General features: G+C 33.8%; 2 protein-coding genes across 2 annotated transcripts; both read right to left on the minus strand.

The window, feature by feature from the left end:
* Positions 1 to 243: 243 nt before the first annotated feature.
* Positions 244 to 3,870, minus strand: LOC108225285 (ubiquitin-like protein ATG12). Its single transcript, XM_017400118.2, has 7 exons — positions 3,735 to 3,870; positions 3,009 to 3,103; positions 2,802 to 2,860; positions 1,842 to 1,910; positions 1,683 to 1,745; positions 1,054 to 1,130; positions 244 to 570 (listed from the first exon to the last, which is right to left on the minus strand). The coding sequence occupies exons 2-6, from the start codon at positions 3,043 to 3,045 to the stop codon at positions 1,071 to 1,073; spliced, it is 288 nt and encodes a 95-aa protein (XP_017255607.1). The 5' UTR covers positions 3,046 to 3,103; positions 3,735 to 3,870; the 3' UTR covers positions 244 to 570; positions 1,054 to 1,070.
* A 7,522-nt stretch (positions 3,871 to 11,392) lies between these two features.
* Positions 11,393 to 23,463, minus strand: LOC108226632 (uncharacterized). The gene is made up of 17 exons (XM_017401624.2): positions 23,031 to 23,463; positions 21,528 to 21,921; positions 21,373 to 21,444; positions 21,213 to 21,275; positions 20,437 to 20,649; positions 19,448 to 20,041; positions 18,612 to 19,370; positions 18,071 to 18,355; positions 17,266 to 17,421; positions 16,585 to 16,931; positions 15,922 to 16,402; positions 15,162 to 15,461; positions 14,246 to 15,017; positions 14,063 to 14,121; positions 12,992 to 13,513; positions 12,233 to 12,271; positions 11,393 to 12,014 (listed from the first exon to the last, which is right to left on the minus strand). Exons 1-17 carry the CDS (start codon positions 23,390 to 23,392, stop codon positions 11,826 to 11,828), a joined length of 5,607 nt encoding a protein of 1,868 aa, XP_017257113.1. The 5' UTR covers positions 23,393 to 23,463; the 3' UTR covers positions 11,393 to 11,825.
* Between the last annotated feature and the right edge of the window lie 391 nt (positions 23,464 to 23,854).

Below are 23,854 nucleotides of genomic sequence, written 5' to 3' on the forward strand. Positions count from 1 at the left end.
TAGGAGAATAACTTGATTCCTAGGCTTCATAAGCTCCTAGGAAATTGTTTATACATAAAGATAGTTCATATATGCTGATAATGCCTTGTACTTGGATGCTTAAAAAAAAAACCCGGTCGAACAGAAGACAAGATAAAAGAACTACTGAAATTCACACTTAAGCAAGAAGGCTCCCAGAACAGGAAAGGGAGCAACTGAACCATCAAATTCAAGACATGCCAGATACTTAATGGAATCATACAGTAGAAGTGAAAAGCAACCACAGGTTAAATATAGCAAATTAAAGACCAGTTAAAGGTGAATTTAATGCCTTTGACTAAAAGTAAAGAGCTATCAGAAGTGTATGGAACGAAAAAGATTAGCTGCAAAACAAACTTTCACACAGTAGTCTACCTGTCTATACATTAATCTTGACCCAAAGTTTTGACAGTAATATCTAGCTCTGTTTTTCTCAGAATATGTACAGATTGATAGGAAGCCCTACTGAATATGTACAAATTGATAAGAAGCCTTACTTCAATCTTGAAACCACGAACATCACTTAGACACTTGCGGCTCCATACACAACGCCTAAAAGGCATAACAAGCAAACAATGTAAAATCAGCCTTAACTGCAAAAATAGGTATACTTATTTCCACTTGCAAGAAAAATTATCATTTTGTAAAAGCCTCCTAAATCTTATAAGGAATCCCTTAGCAAACTTAATGTTGCCTGATCTCATACAAATAATTACTTTGGACACCATACGTAATGCTGTTAGCTCTCATGGCAGTACTAATTCTTAAAAAACCCCGAGTAAAAGTAAATTCCCCTTTATAATCATGTATTAGAATTTGTCTTTGAAACATTCATTCTCTGACTTAGGCTTGTGCCTGGTTGCATAAATATCGTAAAAATTAGCTAATGAAAAGATAAGCATTTAAAGGAATGGTCAGTCAATATCTTGAATCATGCTCCCTGCATTACCCTTCCTTCACATAATCCACACGTATCAGCCAAAATGTTTTATAAGAAGACAATAATATTAAAAAAAAAACTATAAAAGCACTCACCATAGTATAGATCAAAATTAGCCCCATGCCATTGAAGAAGCATAATTAACTACCAGTTTGCCATCAAAACCAAAATTCTGCAGCACACAACAAACTACAGTTATTGTGGAAATGACAAAAAGACCAAGATCAGCTGCCAACTGGTTAAAGTAAACATTATGCTGCTGAACTCCATACAAAATGACACAGCATCTAGCCAGCGATGAAACTTCTAAATGTGAATAGGTAGAAATTTTCTAAATTTGTAGTTAATATGATGGCCAGCTGGTTAGCAGCCAAGAACTGTTTAATCAGTAATTAAATACAGATACCCAATGTGCTGTTTATCCAAGTTTTTAATGTGTACAGAAATGAGTCAAATGGTGAATCACTCTGTATACTTTTTATAGAGCCAGCGTAATTTAAATATAGAGGAATGCAATATAAGAGAGAAACAAATTAGACAAAATGCTTGTTTAAAAAACTTAACTAGTAAATTACGAAATGCGAATGTTATATTAACTGTTTGATGAATAAACGGCAAGTAGTATGGACTGATATAAAACTTTTTTTTTTGATAAGCGATATATATATCATTCAAATATAAGTAGGTAAAATATCCCCACTTAACAAGCATCCACAGAACTTACATTATATAGATCATTCACCAGTTCATCCGGGTTAGGAGAGAAGGCACTATTAATATACACAAACTGGAAGAAGGAAAAGAAAAAGGAGCAATTAATCCAAGTCCAGAGAATTTCTTCAACTGAAAAAAGAAAAAAAATTGTTGAGCATCTGCTATCTACCAATGTCTCCCTGTGAAGTTGGCGGCGAAGAAAATCAATAACTTTGGCAAACTTGTCTGTCCCACCAATCTGCCCATCCAAAAGTTTTAACACTTGTAGAGTAAGATTAACAATTTTTAGCACAATACAAGCATAGGGTACTATCTAACTAATTAGTGGTATTAAAAGAGCAGTGTTAACAAATAATAAAAAGCAACTTACACCTCTAAAACCACATTGTAATCAGAATACATTTGTAGCAAAACATATACCCAAATGTTTGCTACACAAAGTAGCTTATTCACTATAGTCATAAGACATCACATCCATGTGTGGACTGGGAAGTTCATAAAACTTTGAAAACGGACAAATTTTCTTTTTACCTCCTATGTCGCTCGGCAATATCCCCCCCCCCCCCCCCACACACACACTTCTCAGTTGCCTACAATGAAGTCGGCCATTAAAATACTTTTACCAAAAAGAATTTCAATCTGTAATCTTGTAGCTAAGTCTATTATATTACGCAACTAAAGCACTCCAGGGTTCATATGTACTATATGCAAAAGACAATACTTCTAGTTTTTTCTTACTCGCGTATCTTATTTAACTGTGAATGTCTTAACTGAAACATCCTTTTCAAGAGATTGGAGTTTCGACCCGCTTTCAGTTTAACAACCAGTTTATCCAACCTGTATCACTTTCTCAGACTACAGAATTAAAAAATTCATTCCCTAAATTTAGTATTCCCTGCACTAGAATAGATCATACAACTAGCATTATTCGACACATGCATTTCCTACATGGTCTTTTAATCATCGAGCCAAATGAAAAACAGTCATATTAATGATAAATACAATACACACACATCATTGTGACCTAGGATTTCAAACAGGGTTCATCTCAACAAAATCACAATAAACATTAAATTGTTATCAAAATAGGGCGAGCTAAATTTGAAGCGAATAATAATAAAAAAAGTACTTTGAACTTGGATTGCTTGAGGATCGGAGCGTCACCAGTGGCTCTTAGGTGAACTACCACTGCAATTAATCGTTAAAATTTGTCAAATCAGTTATCTGTAGAGATATTTTTATTATTGTTCTTATATATAATAATAATAATAATAATAATAATAATAATAATAATAATAAGATTTATATAATCTTAGAGATTAAAAAGAGTGATGACCTTTACGAGCAGCATTAGCTTGAGATTCTGAAGCCATTCACGATCGTCTCCCAAGCTTAATAGTTGCGTGACAGATGAGTTCGTTAATGTAAACCCTGTATACATACACGTGCAAATTTTAAATATGTTTCTTTGGCTAATAAGATATTATATTAACAGCATGAGTAATATTTAACAAAAATTCAAAATTTGTGAGTAGCCTAACTAGTAATTACACATAATGACATAAACCAAAATAAAACACCTACACATGCTGCCTGCACCTTCTAAATCTATACTAATCTAGTTGATAAATAAACCACACGCTTGCTTGCTTGGTTGCTTAACATATACAGCCCTTGAAAATTTAACTAGATAAGTCAGTAATGTACATGATCCGAGTCATCGAATTGAATATCATGATTAATTTCTGGCTAGTACAGCTTAGTACAATTTAATAAATCTAAACAACAATACAATTACATGAGCAGCAGCAGCAGCAGCTAGACCTTAATTACGAAAGTGCTGATTGCATATATGCTGAAAAACGGAAATACATAGCAACAATGCGCCATTTATCAATTGATCAGCTAAGCTAGTAAATTAACAATAATCAGCAGCTACACTAATCAGCATATATCAACAGCTACAGGGAAAATCATATACATTCAAACATCCATTAAAATATGTTCATCGGAGTATAAACATATAACTTGCATAAGAAAATAAAAAAAAATAAAGACATACCCAATAATCGAGTTCTCTCGGGGATGGAGTTGTGAGGTTTTGTCTTTTGAATGAGGAGAGCGAGATTGGGGATTAGGGTAGCTGTAGCTGTAGGAGGAAATAGATTTAGTTTTGGTTTTTAACTCCACCACCGCTGTTAGACCTGTTCAAAGGTAGGTTTTTAGTGTATTTTCGTATTTTATGTATTTAAAGTAAAATTTATATTCGTCATTTATTAATTTCTTGTATTTAGTTTGAAACTTATATTTGATCTGAAACATTTTCTGTATTTTTTGTGTACTTTTCTTATAAAAGTATTAATATAATTTTAATCAAAAATTATTTTAATATATATTTTCCTATGTAATTTTACTAAATATGAGTGATATATTTTTGTTTGCATACAATCTCTACAAATTTATTAATTTATTTAATATATATCTACATAATACATATAAATATATATTTTACACAATTATATATTTAATATATTTTAAAATATATAATTAAATTATGTACAAATATTCCGTGTACCCAAAATGAGAATCCATATTCAACACGAAATCTATCATGTAATTTCGTGTTCATGTACCTTCATTTTCGTGATTCAAAAATCAAAATTCATATCCATTTTTTTGTGTCATTTTATGTCGTATTATGTATCAAATTGTCGGGCCTATAGTTAAATCCAATCTAGTTTTAGAACACCGTCACTATTATATAATTCTGAGGTTATTTTAAAATATTTAAATCATCCTTTTTTAAAAGGAGTTAGAATTTTACATTTATGAGTTATTGTGGTTATAAAATAATTATATTTATATAAATTTTTGTAAGAAGATATTTTGTAAAATGCAAAAAATAAAATAAATTCCTACTATATGATACTAGCATTTAAACAGTGTTACGCTATGAAGTTATTTGTTAATAAAAATTATTTTTATTAAAATATAAATTCAAAATATAATTTTTTTGAACATCATTTATACAATTTTATTACATACGCTTATATATAAATCCTTTTTACATAATAAAAATATATCTTAAATATTCTAAAACACCTATAAATTTGTGTATTATTATATCCAAAAAAAATACTAAATCATATTATGTTTGATCGTATATTATATATAGAGTTTGGTTCAGTATAGTGCAATATAGTCCTTGTAGACCGAAGAATCCACCGTTGGATTATAAAATTAATAAATGGTTGAGATTTATTAATGACTAATATAGTTATTTTTTAAAATTTTATATTGTTATGTATACGTATCTTTTGGAGCGTGTATGTAGCAACATACATGTAGAAATCGACAGCAAACCTTGTAACGCAATCGGAAAGAACCGGCGGTTACAGAACAATCATTATCCTTTAAAGAGTAAGATTAGTGCAGCACGATCATTTTATTCACCGGATTCGGGGACAAACGGTCTCTTTTTTTTTTCACCATCAACTACCATATTTAGAGGCAAGTTGGAGAACTCTACCCATCCCTTTTGCTCATGACCAACCTAACGATTCTTCCACATAAATCATGTTAAGTTTGTTTGGACCAATAAAATTAACCACCGTATAGCACGTTTATTGTTTGGTGCTTAGTGCTGCAAGCGGGGGAGATGAACGATAATTGCTGAAGAACACAATAGAAACAACTTTGGGATGATGTGTATGAAAGTGCTGAACATTTCACAAACTGCATAAATCTACGAGTATGTAGATCCTGACAAAAAAAAAAAAAAAAACATGCCCTGATTTACAATTGTGTGCTTGTAACTGCCACATGAAAGTAGTAACTATCATGTATTACACCGTATAGGTGAGAGTTGGTATGTATACAGATTTAAAAAAATTAAAAAAAATAGGGATAATGGTGACCATTAGATTAAATAAAATGGATGGCTAAGATGTTGGTCTTCAATACTACAGTACTTTTGTGGTCTACAAGGAACTTTGCTCATATATATATATATATATATAAGATGAGGTCGAAAATGACATTTGAAAACTGGAACTTGAAATTAGGAATTGTAGTTGCATATATGGTTGCATATGCAACCACCGTATTTTTGGAAAATATTTTCAAAAAGATAGTATATTTGAAAGATTTTAGAGAAGGTAGTATTTTTGAAAATAAGATTGAAAAAACAGTATACAAGGTAATTTCCCTAGTATAAAATTATAAACAACAAGATTATACAAATTTTTTTTAGGGAACAAGATTATAATATTAATAGACTAATAGACTGCAGTGTTATGTTAATTATGTTTATGTACCTAAATATAATACGACCAAAAGGAAGGTCGATACAGGAATCCAGTTCCGTAACCACTGACTTTTTCTATATTGCAATTGACAAGTGTGAATTGTAAAGAAAAAGTTGACAAATAATGTGTTTATTGGGCATCAAATTATATTATAATATTGTAATGTGATATCTGCCCAACCTGTTGGCTTAATAAGCGTTTTTATACGTACAGTTTATGAGAATTAAAAGGAAAGTGCTTATCTTGCATTGCAGGGGAGGAAAACGGAGAGGTCGATGGTGGCGAGGAAGATCTCGCAGCTGAGGTGGCTCCAGAACCCTTGGATGTTGACTAAAGTGGTGTTCTTCCCTCAACTGGCGCATGGCTTCTGTCCCCTTCAAACTCTAATCTATTAGTTTTAATTATCTCCTAATTAAGATTTTAAGTGGTTCTAGTTTTATTCAGTTCTGTTAAGTTCAGTTTATTTCAATTTGATGATGGTTGTAAGGGCTAAGCCCGAATATTATTCTGGTGGTTGTTGGTAGGGCGGTGCCCTGGATTTTATATGGAGTGCTTGACACTTCATATGATTATTATTATTAATGAATTAGTACTTGTTTATCGTAAAAAAAAGTGCTTATCTTGCATTTCATAATTGGATATATTGTTGTTGAGAATCAGACTCATTATTCTTGAAATTTCCATCTCATTTAAGATCTTCCATCCCGTTAATTTGTTTTGGATTCTTTTTTTGGTGGCTTAGATGTTTGATCTGTTGTTTGTCCTTGTTCGTTCATATAAGCAGGGGCTTGCTTGCAGAATGTCATTTGTCAAGAAGCATGAGGAAACTACTTGCTGAATGAAGAAGTAGATTAATGTCTTAACTTGAAATTTCTTTGCCTTTTGGTTCCAATGTATGCAAGCTGAAGACTTTTAAACTTTATTTTATGATGCTATTAAACCATGTTTTCTCTTCATTTCAATATTTAGTCATGTCATGCAGTGCTAGAAAATCGAAGTGCTGTAAATCTCAGCTTTATATAAGATTTGTTATTCTATGTAATTTTATTTAATATACCATGCTCGTTTTTTGGGACTAAGGCTATGTAGTTTTGGACAAAGCGAAACATCTGTTGTACTAAAAATCTAGTGCAATAGATAATGAATTTTCCTACAAGTCCCCGGTGGGCTACAAGTTCTTCCTGTTGCTTACCAGCATAAATGATTATGTTTGGTAACACAAACACGTAACTCACTATATCACTACATCTAAATGATAGTTGAAACCATTTTAAACTACGATTCAATAATATCAGCCTCTAAATGACATACTGACTCTGCGGCCTTGGTAGGCACAATGAGTCAAATGGATTCTGTTTTATATGATGTTGTGATCATTAAGATTAACATTGATGTCCTTAAGGAGATAGAAGATACAGGAAGTCTTAGCATCCTGAATGAGCTGACTGCTACAAACAGAAACTGTACAGTGCTTCATCTTGCTTGCCGATACGGAAGTATCGGATGTGTTGAACATATTTTAAGTGTGGATCAACTCAAAAGGTGAGATGGGTTGAACTTTTTACTTAGAGAAAAATGTAAATAAATTATAATTAACAATCAAAGGAGGGTAATAATATGTGGCCTAAGAGCAATCTAGTGTAAGTATTTTCGTTCATGCAGAGAATAGTGCCAAGAAACCTCAAAGAGAGCAGGACATAATCTCCACCTGGGTGTTCATCGTTATAAAAGGAGATGACATCATACACCAGTTATGCAAAATCCATTGTATCATCATATATCCCACTTTATAGCATAGTAAATTTGTAGGCAAACTTTTTGTGCTACTGTGAAGCTTAAAACGAGGTAAGAAATACCTCACAGTTCACACACTAAGAAGTAAAGCTCAAGATGTTAAAGTGACAATGTAAGTGTCACTTCACATGCCTTGAAAGTGATGTATTTGGTGGTGTACTTCATGCCTTTAAAACATTGTAGCAACAGATACTCTAGGATAATAAATAATATAGAGGATAAACTTCTTGTTTGAGGGTGTACAGAGTTCTTCCATGACCTTTCAGACCACTTGGCTTTTTCTTTTTCTTGAAATAAGTCTTCCATGAGCAGAAACATCCTTCAACCTTTCAGACCACTTGGCTTTTTCCTGAAATAAGACATCACAAAAATTTAGAAGGAAATATGAGATGGCAACATATCTGACAGATATCTAATTTATTTGGAAAGTAAATTACAGTCAGAGGCGGATCTTGATAGGGCAAGAGGGGTCAGTCGACCCCCCTTAAATTTATCCGTCATTGCTTACAGTATCACTCAATGCCAACCATTCTTCTTCTGCCTGATCCAAGATCTCGCGTGGTACCTTTATTGGAAAAATCATGGAGAAATTAATTAGCACCAACTCATACAAGAATTGACAAAGGAGAGGAAGAGAGATATCTTACTGTTTTATTTGGGGTTGGCTGTGGGTGAGTCTGGTAATATCATGGGAAGAAGTCCACAAACCTGTAATTAAAAAAAAAGCACAAAATCAAATCATCATATAAAAAATCATAAAGAAAAAAAAAATCGAAGTTACATATTCACAAAGAGCAAAAGAATTTTCTTTACAAGGTAATGAGAATTTATAGCCTATATATGTAGTTCCAACTCATATCTTCTGACTACCAAATTAACCACCACCATAACTCTCGGTGACATGAGTATCAACAAGATTTAACAAGTTCAAACTATTATTGGAGAAGCTTCTCTGAAGGCAGAATCAAGTTATGGTGTGGTATTTAAATTAGGACTATCCAAATTTACATATTTGAATCATCTACATAATTCCTTATTTAAATCCAAACATCATAGATTTGTCTTCAAACAAAACTATTATAATGTAACTAGACCTTTTTCCATGATTCATAGTGACATTTGGGGACTTGCATTTGCTGGAAATGTTGGTAGTATATTACCTTAGAGAAATTTTACTCATATTCTTGTTATACTTGCTCAAAGACAGATCTGACGCCAAAAAACTTTCATGAACTTTCATAATATGGTCAAAACTCAAAACTCCACCAATATTTAAATCTTAGAAGCTAATAATAATAAAGAGTATTTTAACGAAATTTTAGGTGAAAATGGAATTACTAATCATAGTTCTTGCACTTTGAACACCCATAGGGACTCGACTTTTACTACATTGGTATTACTTAACACGTAAACATGGAAGCTAGTCACAGATCCTCTTAATTTTGTGTACGAAAAACACTGTGTAATCAAAGAAAGGGAAACAATATATTTATGTTGAGTTTAAAATATTTCAGAACATATAATTCTGGGTTTGTTTTAAAATATTTAAATTATCCTTCAAAAACAAATAGGAATTTTATATTTATGAATTCTTCTAGCTATAAAATAATTATATTTATATATATTTTTATAAGAGAATATCTTGTAAAAGCAACAAGTAAAACAAATTCTTAATATATGTTAGTAGTGTTTTAACTGTGACGCTCCGATTTTTTAATAGAAATTATTTTTATTTTTTTATTTTAATAGAAATATAAACTCTAAGTATAAATTACTAAAGTATCATTCATAAAATTTTATTACATAAATTTATATAAATCCTTTTTTAAATAATAAAATTATTTTTAAATATATTTCAAATCACCTGTAAGCTTATCTATTATTATATCAAACCAAACACATATTAAATCATATATTATTTTTAGTCATATATTATATATAATAGTTTCTTCTCACATATATATATTTTTTTATCATATATTGTATATAATAATTTTTTTATATCGTAAAAAGATCGCTGTTAGAGGTAGTTGAGTATCAGGTATTGATTCCAATATCATAATCCAAAATTTAATCTGAGATTCCAATATCATAATCCAAAATTTAATCTGAATCTACCTAATCTTCCAATTAGGTTTAAGATGGGTTACTTTGATTTTTGATACCCGTTCAAACGCGAATAAAGATCCCGTGAAAATTTACGTAAAATCTAAAATATTTAATATTAATTAATACATATCATACTATATAAATATTCTAATATGAAATAATAAATAAAAAGAGTAAATAGAATTACATAAAAATATATTTTTTTAATAATATATATGATATTTATGCGTGAAATATATTTCTTTTATAATATATACGAAAATCGGGGAGATGCGTAACATGTCACATGGATCACAAAGCGGGGCGAGAAACTCCCAATTTTTTGTTTACATGGAATGGTGATCAATTAAAGGCCGGTCATATGAAGCAGATGCATCTCATCTCCTTAATATAGTCATTATTATTTATTATAATCATATAATTTAGTTAACGTGCCCTTGTAAACTTATAAATATATCTAAATCAACATACAGTAGGGTGAATGCCCGATATAACCTTCTTACATCAACTGCTGCCCAAAATGACTAGGAGCGGGAAAAGTGACCAAAATGACCAAAGAAATTCGCATTCAGAGAATGCGTATATTGTGTTCGCATTCCTTGGATGCGCATCTCCTGAATGATTTGATACACACGCATTAGCACTATGCGAGGCTACACTAAACTTCATAATTTTTTAAAATTAGTTATGCTCTTCAAGGATGCGTGCTAAGTATATACGCATTGTCAAAATGCGCATACTTGTCTTACATGTATGTGTGCGGACATGTGACAGACCTGTGTGTAAGTGTTGATAAAAGAGAGAAAAAGAATGATGTGTGATGTGTCTGGTATGTATAATAAAAGGAAAGAGAGATGCATGCATGGGATGAGGATGCACATAGCCACATACTTCAAAAAAAGATACACGATGTACTTCAATAGTAGTTTTGTTTTGATCCTGTACACGCATTCGTGGAATGCGAAGATGAATGGTTAAAAAAGGCAACAATCCCCACATTAGTTATTTCAGGCATAGAGTACATGAATATTCGTTATTTAGGTCATTATCTCCATACAGTATGTGGTCATTTTATAAAATATGTGTACGCTGTTAATTTATATATGAAAGTATGAAACACATATATTATTAATTTTATAAAAGTATACTTATACAAATTTGAGATATTTTTTTAGTGACTTGAATTTTTTTAAATTTCTTTTTAATAAAGGTTACATATAATACAAGTTATTCCTTATCGCAGTTAAGTCATAAGTCACAATATTAAACTCAATCAAATGGGCTCTTGGCCATAAGAGCAAGTCTAATAGTAATATTTTATCTCGTTAAAAACTAAAATCATGACTCCAATGATGTTTTCTAAGAAACCAACCATTATAATCATTTTATGTTAGCATAAAAAATTATCCTTTGGTGCTGAATTATTCAAAATATCTCCGTCTATTTAAGCACAATCATTAGACTTGAGCTAATATCTGCGTACCGTTCGCTGATGAAAATAAACATAAATTATACAAGTATAATCGGCAACTCCAATGCTACAATATACATCTAGAGCAATTTCATTACGAACAAAACCAGAAAACTTATGTTGTGTTTGGTTGGGGTGAATGATTCCGGAAGGAATGAAATGAAAGATGAACTATATTATGGGCAATTGTTAACAAATTTCATTCCTTCCTCCATTCCATTCCTTATATTATGTGCTAGAGATCGTACATTCAATTTGAGATGGAATGCTCCATTCTCTCCTACCCCCAATGTTTTCTCAAATCTCATCATAGCATTTTTGCACTTACTTAAATTTATTCCAAAACTTCCCAACCATCTCTATTAGTTTCAAGTAATTTTACTCATTTCATTCCATTCCATTCCATTCTCCCCAACCAAACACAACATTAGAACTTGAATAGACAACTGAGGGAATTTACTTGTACTCCACTTTACAACAGGGTAGCAGCATTTATTGGATTTGCAAAGAAATGTTCTTGGTAAACATACTTTGATCTCTTATAACTGCTCTCAAAAAGACTACTCAGTATAGAGGGCGGCTCACATGACGTAGCCTGATATATCTTCCTCACAGTGATGATGTCATCTAGAATCATTAGTTCTAACAATTTTCGGCAGCTCTGCAAAAAAATAATTATATCAGCACTAAATTACTCAATCATAGTATTACCCGTTAAAAGAACTTCACTAAACAAAAACACAATACGGATGTGTTAGATCTTAAAATGCAATGTAATTTAACAACTCTCACAACATTTTTTGTGAAATTCTTACAACATTAAGATGCAAAACAAGCACATCTTAGGACATCAAAAAACATAGGTACCCAGTAATATACCTGAGGGTTCAAAACGTTCATCCGTTGTAGGATATTAGCCTGTAGTTATAAAGAAGAATGACATTACTGAATCAGTAAATGAACATGCAAATAGATGAAACAAAAGAGAGTGAGCCCATGGTGAAGCGGTGTAATTTGAACTTTAAAATTAATCACGGGGACTTTTTTTTTGGTTTATTAGAAAGTTAAGGATCATTCATCATATATCTGTGGATATTTAAAGGGCTTGCTGGTTAACAGGTTTATACAAATATGGTTCATGGAATATTGCAGACCAACCGACACCAATAATTCTATGATTTTCATTTACAAGACCAAACATACATTTTTCCTTCTCACTCCATTCTGAAAATCAGTTTCAAATATCCAATTAAAGAGTTAGAAAGTTCTTATCATGACATCATTAATTTCTCTGTGGAATTTGTATATATTCTTTTGGGGTGACAGAGATCTGAAATCTACATAGAGCAGTAACATGGAAACACTAGCCTATATCTATCTAATCTCAGGAACGTCAGAAAAAAGTTTATAGTGACTCAAAATCGATGTCTTAGGGCTGTATCTTTGATTCAGGATCATAGAGAGCAATTAGTGTAATATAGCTAAAAAACTTAATGATCCTAGATCCTAGTTATAATGCAAGTTTATTTGGGAGTCCATGTCTTTTCAGGATTGAATGGTAAGATGTGATGCATGTTAGCCATCCATTACAATAGAATAAGTATTTTTCACATTAAAAGCTATGATGAGACCCATTACCTCTAGCATTCCTGGATTTTGCATCAGAAAACCTAGAACACGGCGTACGAGACCCTTGTAGACAAATTCATTGATGGTGCCATCTCCATTCATCCAAGATAAAATTGGTCGACATACACAGGAAAGCCCACTATTATGTTTTAATGTATCATCCACTTGATGCCTTTCTAGAGAAATGCTGGTCTGCTGATAGCTCTCGGTCCCAGTAACCTTTTGCACTTCACTGGACGGCTGGCTGTCTTCAGGAAGGTTCAGAATTGTTACTCTGTGCTCATCATTATCATTACTTCTCATTGACAGTACATTTGGTGAACCATTTTCATGATCATCTGAATTATGAATCACATGCTGCTCATCATTCAACACACTGGAATTTGTTGATGGATCCTCCCTATGATCTTGCACAGTGGAATTTGTTGGTTGATCCTGCTTATGATCTTGACAGGGACCAGCTAATGAGGTCAAACTATATTTGGACCGATATAGAGAGTCAACAACTTGGACAGAATCATAGGCATTAACCTGGAGTGCACAGAACAAATAAGTCAGTTCTGACCTAAATTCTTCCATACACATCAATATGCATGTTAGTGTGAGCACGTCACTAGTAACAACCAGGTTTCAAAATCCTTGTGATGTTGCATCTTATATAACTGAGTTATAACATTCAGTAGAGAAGGCTGGTTCCAGAGGCGTAATATTGCACACCAGTTGCATGATTAGAATTTACATGGTTTATAATATGAAAACAGAAAGGAAAATATGAACATTGCCACATTGGGTAGACCATCTCGATATCTTATATCCAGAAACAACACAGAATTAGGGTGAATTATAGCCCCCAAACAATTGATTAATAGATGAGTTTAGGTATTAATTTATCAAGAAATAGATGAAAAGGTAAAGAGCATATAAGAAATATATCATATTCGATGCTGTCAGATACAGCATTATTGAGCCTTTGATATCCAGCCTTCTTGATGTATTCTGAAAAGTCTTGTTCATTGATGAAACTTAAGCACCAAGCTTCCCTTAAAAAAATCTATATATTTCAGTGCACGTAAAACAAACCTTTAAAGCTCTTCCAAATGCCTCAAGCACCTCAACAACAATTTCTGGCATCTTGTCCCCTAAAAAGAACCAGTGTGCAACATAATTATATTGGTACGTCAATTAGGATTTCAGATATTAGTAGGTTTACATGGAATAAACGTTTTTATTAAGTGAAGTTGATTATGGAACAACGCAGCCAACCTTGAATGTTCACAACCTTTGATATTTCTTCCATGCTCAGACCTTGATCACCAGCCTTTTGGATGGCAGAACAGATAGTCTTAAAGACCTGAGGACAAAAAGAACTCCCCTTCACCTGATTAGAAGCAAAGTAATCTAGATTTTTGGCATAGCATGTCATAGCTTCCCATGGTTTATCATCAGCAGAAATTGTTAAATGGACGGCTGTACCAAAATCAATAGTTTGCTTCATATGGTCAGTTGAAGTGAAGCCAATATAACGAGATGACTTTTCTTCAGTTCCATCAATTAAAAATACATCAGATTGTATAGCCGTCTCTTTAAATAGATCTATAACGTCAACTCTTGGGATTGTTGCACGACTTACAGACAACCTAATGCCAGGAAAACCTTTCTCTCGGCGGAAAGTCATTTCGCCTTCTCCTATCAATGTACCTTTTCGTTTCTTAGCCTTATCATCACAGTAAATGTCATTGTTATATTTTCGCTTTAACATTCTTGAGTCGTCAGCCTCTCCAACACCTTGAGCAGGCAAGTCTGGTGACAATAGGATCTCTCTTGAAGAGAGTAAAGCAGAGAGATAAAGAATATCTCCGCACTGTAAATTTGAAGGAAGCTCAATCCCCTCTTCTGTTATATTTTTTTCGTTTTTATGGAGCCAGCTCCGAAATTCAGCTGCTCTTTTTCCTGTGTTTGTTGGGTATGGTGAAGAAGAAATTTCACGCATAAATTGGCGCGAAAGTACAATTGGATTGGTGCCACTACCACCAACCTGTTCAAAGGAAAGACAGTAATCAGAAAAGAAAAGAAAAATGTACCAGCACCTTAAAAGTAGAGAAATATGCCGACACAAAGTGCAACAAAAATAATTTTCCAGAGAAAACAGAATCTGTTATCCTGTGATAAGAATTTTTACCATGATTTTTGCCTCTCTCAGGTAGTTAAAGGCAGCAAAAAGATCATCCTCAGAATACCGTCTAAATGTTTCAGCAAGCAAATTTGGCACCTCTGGAGCAGTTGATGCATTCATAAAAACAAGCTTAAATAGCTCTACAGCATTGGAAACGGGCAAAGATCTATAAGCACGCCCATTAGCGTCATCCCATTCATTCAAAAATTTAATGTAGTTCTGCTGAATGTGTTCATATACATTACTTCTCACCCTGTGCTTCTTTTTGCTTTTCTTAAAAATAGCTGATGAAAGCAACTTTGGGTCCTGCAGGAAATGAGGAGGGGAAGTTTAAATAGAGTCAGTTAAAAACAAAGCCAGACAGGAGCAACAGTTCTTCCACAAGTGATATAAAAATAATCAGATAATACATTCCCCCGACTCATATAGCATGAAACAAAAGCTTATACTTAAAGACCAAGTGAAAAGAAAAGTTTTCACAGCCCCAACAATTGCGCACACAAAAAATTGGAAGCTAAAACATCAGTCACTTTTCGTGAAAATACCAAAGTGGTTGAGCAGTGAACACTGCACACGATCACACACACAGACGAAATCATGACAATTTAGGAAAAAACAAAAAGAGACAAAACCATGACATCATAAATATCACGAGTCTATGCAAGTCAAGTATCACACCAGGAATGGACTAGAAAGACTAACAAGCTCACTTTAATAATAATCGACTGCAAAAACTAAAACCATCAAGTAAGAAATTGTATCATACATTCTGTTCTCCCTCCATGTGAAAATGAGAAAACTGATCAGGTACAGAATGAATTTCTCTGTGTGCATCTAGCTTGGCAGTGCGTTTATGGCGGAGAGCATTGTCCAGGGCCATCTTAACATCTTTATTATTGAAATTATCCCATTGGTCTTCAGGATTTATATCTCGACTTTGTTGCTGACTTTCAGAGTCCTCTCTGCTAGAATATTCAGCAGATTTATGATTACAAACCATTACTCCGTGCTCCCCATTTAGTTTTGATTCGTTCTGGAGCTTTTCAAGGTGGTTGGCATATCGTTCAGTGAGAATGTTACATAGTTTTAACACAGCTTTTCTAAACTCCATACAAGTATTTAATAAAGCCATTCGTCTCCTGCAGACAGCAGGCGCTGCAGGTTTATTTGGAAGTGCTTTCCAATCTGTACGGTGAAAGTTTGCTCCAAGTGCAGCACGTTTTTTAGCATATTCTATCACCAATTGCCTGAAAGATAAGTTTTACTAGCATATTAAATTAGTAAATTTTACAAAGACTGGAAGCTGCTAGAGAGATGCACATTTATTCAGATATACACTGGAAAAAGATGGTTAATCAACATGGAAAATGTATTCAAGGTAGGTTTTCTCCATTATATTCATGATATCTCTAATTTTATCAGGTCTTACCTATCTGCATTTTCTGTCCATGAAAACTTTCTTCGAGGTGTTGGCTTTAGCGTTGATGATTCTTGTTCTTCTAAGTCCGTGCTCTGATCTACCTGATTTTTCAACATACAATTTTCCTGTTCTATAGAACAAGTGCAGAAATCATTATGCTCATCAGTATCAGATGATAACAGAGGCAGGGCAGAGTTGACTTTTGCATGCTTTAACGGCTTTTTCTTTGTAGATCTTTTTCTTTTTCGTGAAGATGAGGCATTTGTTCTGTCTAATGGCTGCATTACCTCTTGATTTGAAACTCCTTGTAGTTTAATGATACGCTTTCGTCGCTTATAATAATAGTATTGAGGCACCTGCAGGAGACATACACCAGAATAACTTCAATAGATTTTGGGGGGGGGGGGGGGGGGGGGGTCATATGAGCTACGATTTCGGATGAAAAATATATTGAGGAATTGTCAGGTAACAACAAACTGCAATTGTTAATGAGAATTAAAGTGGATAAATTTTAACAGTTCAGGAGAATTGTCCCTGTTAGGTATATATTTCAGAGATATCCATGCTATATGAGGATAACTATGTTGTAAAATTGGAAGCATATGTGTCCTTTATATAATGAAGAAAAATGTTGCACGACTTAAAGCATTTGTGTCGTTGGTATAAAAGGATGAACAAAATCATACGAACCTGTTCTAGTGTCAGATTGAGATCCTTTGCAATCTTCTCACATGCACTGAGTGGTAACTTCTTATTAAGGTCATTCTTCATAATACACTTATTGAGTTCAGTGCGCTGATCAGCAGTCATAACACGTGCTGTTGCCCAGGACCGGGTATTACATACCTAGATGAAAGTAAACTTTTCACCTTATGTTTAACAAAGCCAGCATAGTGAAGACGGATGGGAACAATAACCCTCACATTAACATTGGTAGATAAAACAAAGGCAAGTACAATTTGACCTACGCCATAATATACTCACTTTAGCACATTAACATTACTAATGATATAATAAATAGTAACAGACTAGCCTCGAAACTGTGAATCTACACTTACACTCTTTGGAAGCTAAATCTCATACTCAGGCAGTTTGATGGTTTAATAACCAGATAAGCACATGAGGACATCATAATAAAAAATTTCAGAAGATATAAGAACATAACATATCAATAGTTATTCAAAACAAACAATTGTGAGGGTTAAAATGAAAGTTTACATTCTGTCTTTGTTAAAATGAAATGGCACATTACTAAAAATATTCATACAGATTTGTACGCCTTCTCGCTCAGATGCATTAATGACAAGAATACGCAAGCAGAAATGAGGCGTTCACATTTTATAAGTGATTAGGAGACACAATTACGAATTATAAGAAATGGTGCAGAGACTGATAATTGATAAAAACATCATAGACCAATTGACTGCAGAACAAAATGAATTCTGACAGAATAATGGCTTAAAGAGAGTACTTAAACATTAAAAAGTGAAATTACCAAATGTACTGCTGATCCAGGGAAAGCATGCAATGCAGATTTCGGATCAACACCAGAATAGCAGTACTCTAAAGTGTTCCAGTATTCATCAAGAGCTTTTCTGCTTGAAAGAACAAAATCATGTCTAAAGTGAGGGCGAATATCAAACGAAACAAAAGGTGAAGACGATGGTGCCATAGATACGGGTTCCTCAATGTAAGGTTTGAGTTCTAGGGAATGTGCAAGAGTAGCATCCAAAACTGCAACTGCATCTCCAGTATACTCGCAACGTACCATGCGTATCAGCTGCAATTAATACTCACTTAAGTACTAAGAGATCTAAAAATTCCCATGGGCTACTAGGGAAGGAGCATGAACATTAAGTAAATGACATTTATTAACATAGTAAACATTATCTTATGACATCCAAATTATATGTACCAGTTTTGCACATTCAATATACTGATATAACCATTACTCGGGCAAATACGTACAGATCAAGAAAATCCTATAGCACACAACCAAGCAGGTCGAGGAATATTATACTCAAGAATTATAATACCTTTAAACCCCGTAAAGTCTGAACAAGATTTGACAGCCTTCCAGTTGCCTGAGTACCCATGAGATGCTTATACTCCTGCACTGAAAGATCGGAAAGGCACATACCCATCCTACAATTCTCTGCAATATCCTCAAATTTGTAAGTGGACCCTACCACCTGTAGGAACAGCTCAATAGGCATAGCTCTAATGGCTGTCTCAAGCTCAATCAATTTGCAAGTGCTATGGGGATTTTTTTGATCGTATCCATGCACACCTGATGGCAAAGCATCATTCCAACCAGGTGATTTTGTCAGGTAACCCCAGAGAAAGACGTGAAGCAGCTTTGTACGAACCATTCTTGCTGATACATATCCATTAGAACGCATGGCTTCTACTCTTTCAGATTGCTCCTCTAATTTGGAACTGGGAAGTATTCTTTGGATGCCATTCAAGATAGGAACTTCTTGACTCTTCTTTAATTTAGACGAGCCTTGATGATTTCGGATTTGCGTGTCAGATGACCTCACTCTCTCACAAATTTGACTTAACAAATCGGGAGAAATATCATCTAGAGAAGGATGAAGAACCACATCCATTGTACGGCTACGACTACAATTTGTAACAACAGGAACACCGACATGAATTAACTTACAACATCCTTCTCGTTGAAGTTTATTCAGACTACGGTCTAAGGTCTTCCTGTCCATTGCCGTCTTCTTGTCCTTCTCAAGACTTTCAAGCTGCCTGTGCAGATCCGTCTTTATCATAAACTTCTTCTCCTGCTCAGGAAAAAGGATATGAGGAGTGGATATAGAAAAAATGCTAGAGGTGAATAGTATGATTTGACAAAATATACCTCCAACAATTCAAGTATCCGCTGCTCCCTTCGCCTTCTATGTGCATTTGAAGCAAGAGATAAATACTTCGGATGCGAACTTCGTTTAAAGGGAGCCGATGAAGAACAGTGAGAATCTATAGTCACTTCAGATGCAGGTGTATTATGTACAGTCTGAAGTCTTTCATCTGGAGCTATACAATTTTGCTTGGGCGTTACATTTTCTGAACTATTTGGACAAATTGATGTATTAGACACACCAACAACTGGCAAAGGCTTAAAAATTTTGAATGCAGTTGGTACATTTGTAATTTTTCCACACACTATAGCATCCACTTCAGTAGTTGAATCATTTTCCGGTTGAACAGTATCTGTTGAGCTTCCCTTAAATCTCTTTCCGGTGTTTGGGGGACAATTTCCATCGATATTAAGGACAATGTCCGGTTTGACTGGCATAGAATTAGATGTATCACGGTTGAAATTACCATGTGACCAGACTCGATATGCCACACCTCTGTTCTGGTTTTCAGCCTGTAGGTGCATTCCAAACCTAGAGAATAAACTTTGTAATCGAGTGTTATACCTTTTGTTATTCAGCCCAAGCCTTTTGCATAACTGTCATGATAGCCAAACATTTACATTGTTGTAATTATTTAAAGAATTTGTTTTAAGTATTTAACTCATCATGGTTATATAAATGTAAAAAGTGCAGATTATGCTAGCTTATTTGAACAATGAATAATACATATTAAATATGTCAGTGGTAAATATTAATGTGTGATAAAATGTAAAAATGAAGAGGCAGGTGTGGATAAATCAATTAATACTAGCAACTCAATAAGGCAATAAGGCCAGGGGTAAGAATTAGCTACAAGAGAAAAAAAGAAGATTATCATGTAAACAATTTATTTGGTGACCTGAACTTCTCATGTTATATCGCACGAGTAAAATCAAACAAACAGTGATAGACAGGAATGTTTGCGAATATAGAAGTATGAGAAAGAGAGCACCTCGGTTTTTGTCAGTCCTTTGGATCCTTCAGCATTGACCATATCGTAAACTTGATGTTCTAAAGGAAGCTCTACGAGCTGATCATTAATTTGACCTCTCTTTCCTAATATTACTGGCTCTTCTAGATCAGGATCGTCTACTCCATGTTTAAGTGATTTGGGCTCAAAATATTTGGCAGAAAATTTCTTCAACAATTTTAAACAGCTGACCACCTACAATAAGTGGACAGATATATTACAGGTGGTATATAAAGCTCTATTTGTAGGCATGATGAATTGTTGCTTTAAACTGTAATAACAGGTCCAAAATGAGGATAAATCAAAATACTGACTCTCATAGAAGGCAATATCCACAACGTATAAAACAAGCAACCTAACTACAAATCACTTTCAAAACTGAATCATTCGGTCATGACTGAAGAATGTGATACATGAATTGCATCTGTCTTCTACGAAGTAAATTAGTATAAGTTACAGTCAGAAAGGAAAAAGTATATTGACAGAAAAACTAGGTAATGAAAAATAACAACCCCACACAATATTCATGCCGTCAGATGGTAATTTATAGAAGTTCTAAGATCCCTGATGCCAAATGCCACCAGTTGTAATCTTCTTTATGTGGCATTCCTTGAAATCAAGAAGATAACTGCATGTTTTTGTTGTAATTCTGTAGATAGGGTTCTTTAACACCTTAAGCTTTCTGGAGGATTGTGGATGCATAAATGCATATTGCCAAGTTAGTATATCTGAAGCAAGCTAAAGTCTAGAAATATCACCTTGGTATCAACTATAGCACTGAACTCTTCCACGACGCGTGCATCTTTTAACCCTTGAAGAATCTAATCTCCAATAATACAGGAGAAAATAGATTATAATCAATTATATGCACCCAAAGTTATATTCAGATCAGAAACTTAAATTATTTGAAAAGTTTACATTTCTCCAACGTCTATATGCAGCCTTTCCACCATAACCGATGTCTTTTTTTATATCTGACACGATAAGAACCTTTAAAAGAAAAGAAAAAGTAAGATCAGCACATTGATATTCGGGAAAATGCGAAAGATATGAAGAAGGTAATAGAAACGGACATTGTTGTCAGCTTCCTCAAGTTTATCACATATCTGTTTTAGCACTGGGAGAAAATCTTTCACTTGGACATCCTCTTTGACAGATTCTCCAAACATGCCTGAAGCAGATAATTCACTTTCTTCATTTTCATTAGAAGCCGGTTTATCCTCTTTTAAAACTTCAAGTTTCTGTTCTCGACCCAAATGCTTTGCAAAACGATACAAGTGGAGCATATTGGTTGATACGATTGAACTACTTTTCTGCTCTCTGTCACTGGAAACTTCTGTTTTTCTTAAAGTCGTGGACTGCCTCACAATCAGACCTCGGGTTTCAAGCTTCCGTAATACATAAAAAATCTTATTCCCTTGCATGCCAAATTCTTTACCAAGTTCACTTTGAGTGATCCCGTTTGTTCTGCAAATGCACAACACATTTAGACACTACCAAGTCCATGGTTTACAAGTTCCAGAGTCAGACTTCAGCCAACCCATATATTTGATCTCCAACAAATTCATTATTTCTCAGTAACATTGCTGACTAACAATGATGAAGTATACAGTTTGTTGTGTGATAATATTTATTTACATCAGCTGATCAGTAAATGATTAGAATATATAACCTTGTGGATCACTTTTGAAACATATATATGCGATATATTTCATTTTGATCATTACAATCCCTCATGGATTTACAATAGTGCACCCTTGAATATGTAGAGAAGAGCCTACTAATCAATCCACAGTTTATAGATGACTATGTTACTAACCAAAAAAAAAAAAATCCCTAAAGAAGTTCTCTCAGTTTTCTATGTTCTCCACAATTCCGATTTTCTAGGTCTTCCACAATTTCCAAAGCTGTATATTTCTTGATTGTCATATCATTCAATACTATAATCTCTCTAGCATGCAATGTTCTATTCTTGTTCTATTACTTATTTCAATTTTTGTTACTTTAATTTCTTTGCTAGATTGACAAAGCCTAAAGTTAAAAAACGCAGTCCCAGATATAATTAAGTACTTCCAAAGGAGTAAAAACATAATGTAACAACCAAAGAACTTGTATATGTAGTTTTCCAGAAATCACACACAAACACAATTCTCCGAGTGTCCTCCCCACTTGCCTCCCACAACAGCCACAAAATTATGATCTATGTTGCTAAACACAAGGAAGCAGGGCGTCAGCAAACCACCTGAATACCTAGGACAATGAATGTATGTAGTTAAATGCATAATTGGGCTTATGGACACCTGATTTTCCTAATATCTATCTACACCAAGAATCCAATTAACATCGCCAACCTAGCTAATTAAAATGCCCATCCACTTATCGCCTTTGTGCCTAGGCAATGTCTTGACAAGTATGGCCAAAGACAGGGCAAAACAAGATAGTGTATGCAGATCAATTTAGAAAGCCTAAATTAACACCGAGTGAATGAATATGTTAAAAAAGCCTTAATTTGCATATTTTCTTGACTAATCAACTAAACATTAATTATAATTGGTGGGGATGAAAAGAAAAGAAACCTAGCAATGGCGAGACGCTCAAGAACGCGACGGCCTTGAAGAGAAATTCCTTGATTACATGCATCCACATCATATAAACCAACAAAGCTGTTGCGCAGATGCTGAGCCGCCACCGTCTTTACGCCCAACTTGTCAAACTCTTCAACTAACCCAGGGTCAAGAGAATCGCCTTTTAGGGACTGGAAAGCAAGGCCAGGGACAGTAAGCAGGCTAGTCCAGAGAGCTTTCTTGACACTCACGCAAGGGTCAAGTCCATGCGAAATCAACGTGGGTTTGAGTTTGAGCCATAGGGTTGAGAGTGTGATGCCGTTTGCACCACCCGCGCAAATCTCTTCTAGAGCGGAGTGAATCATCGCCTCCATTGGCGTAGCTAGTTGAGTGTGCGTGCAGATCAACGAGCACTAATTCAACTAGTTGAGGTTTAGGGTTGGAATCAAATTTTTTCGATTTTTTACAAAATCAGTCTACTAATTGTACCATAATATTTATATTAATTACTTGGACTATTAGATTATGCATGTATGTATGGATTTTAGATTTTCTCAAAAATTTATGGCTTCATCAAAGTTGGTCCTCCAACTTCAAACAGGTTAGTTTAAGAATTAAAAATATTATTTATGGAGATTTACACATTATTTTCAAATGTTATCAATTAAGTACAAGGTTATGACTTCTGCTATTTATGATAAATTTTATCAAGTTTTTTTATTATTTATTTTTAACTAAAATAAAGAAAATAACTATATAATAAAAAAAAATAGTAAATACACTTGATAAAATCTAAATATAGTATCATGAATAACAGAAATTATAACCTTGTACAT

The sequence above is a fragment of the Daucus carota genome, chromosome 6 (assembly GCF_001625215.2).
Source record: "Daucus carota subsp. sativus chromosome 6, DH1 v3.0, whole genome shotgun sequence".
Classification (NCBI taxonomy): domain Eukaryota; kingdom Viridiplantae; phylum Streptophyta; class Magnoliopsida; order Apiales; family Apiaceae; genus Daucus; species Daucus carota.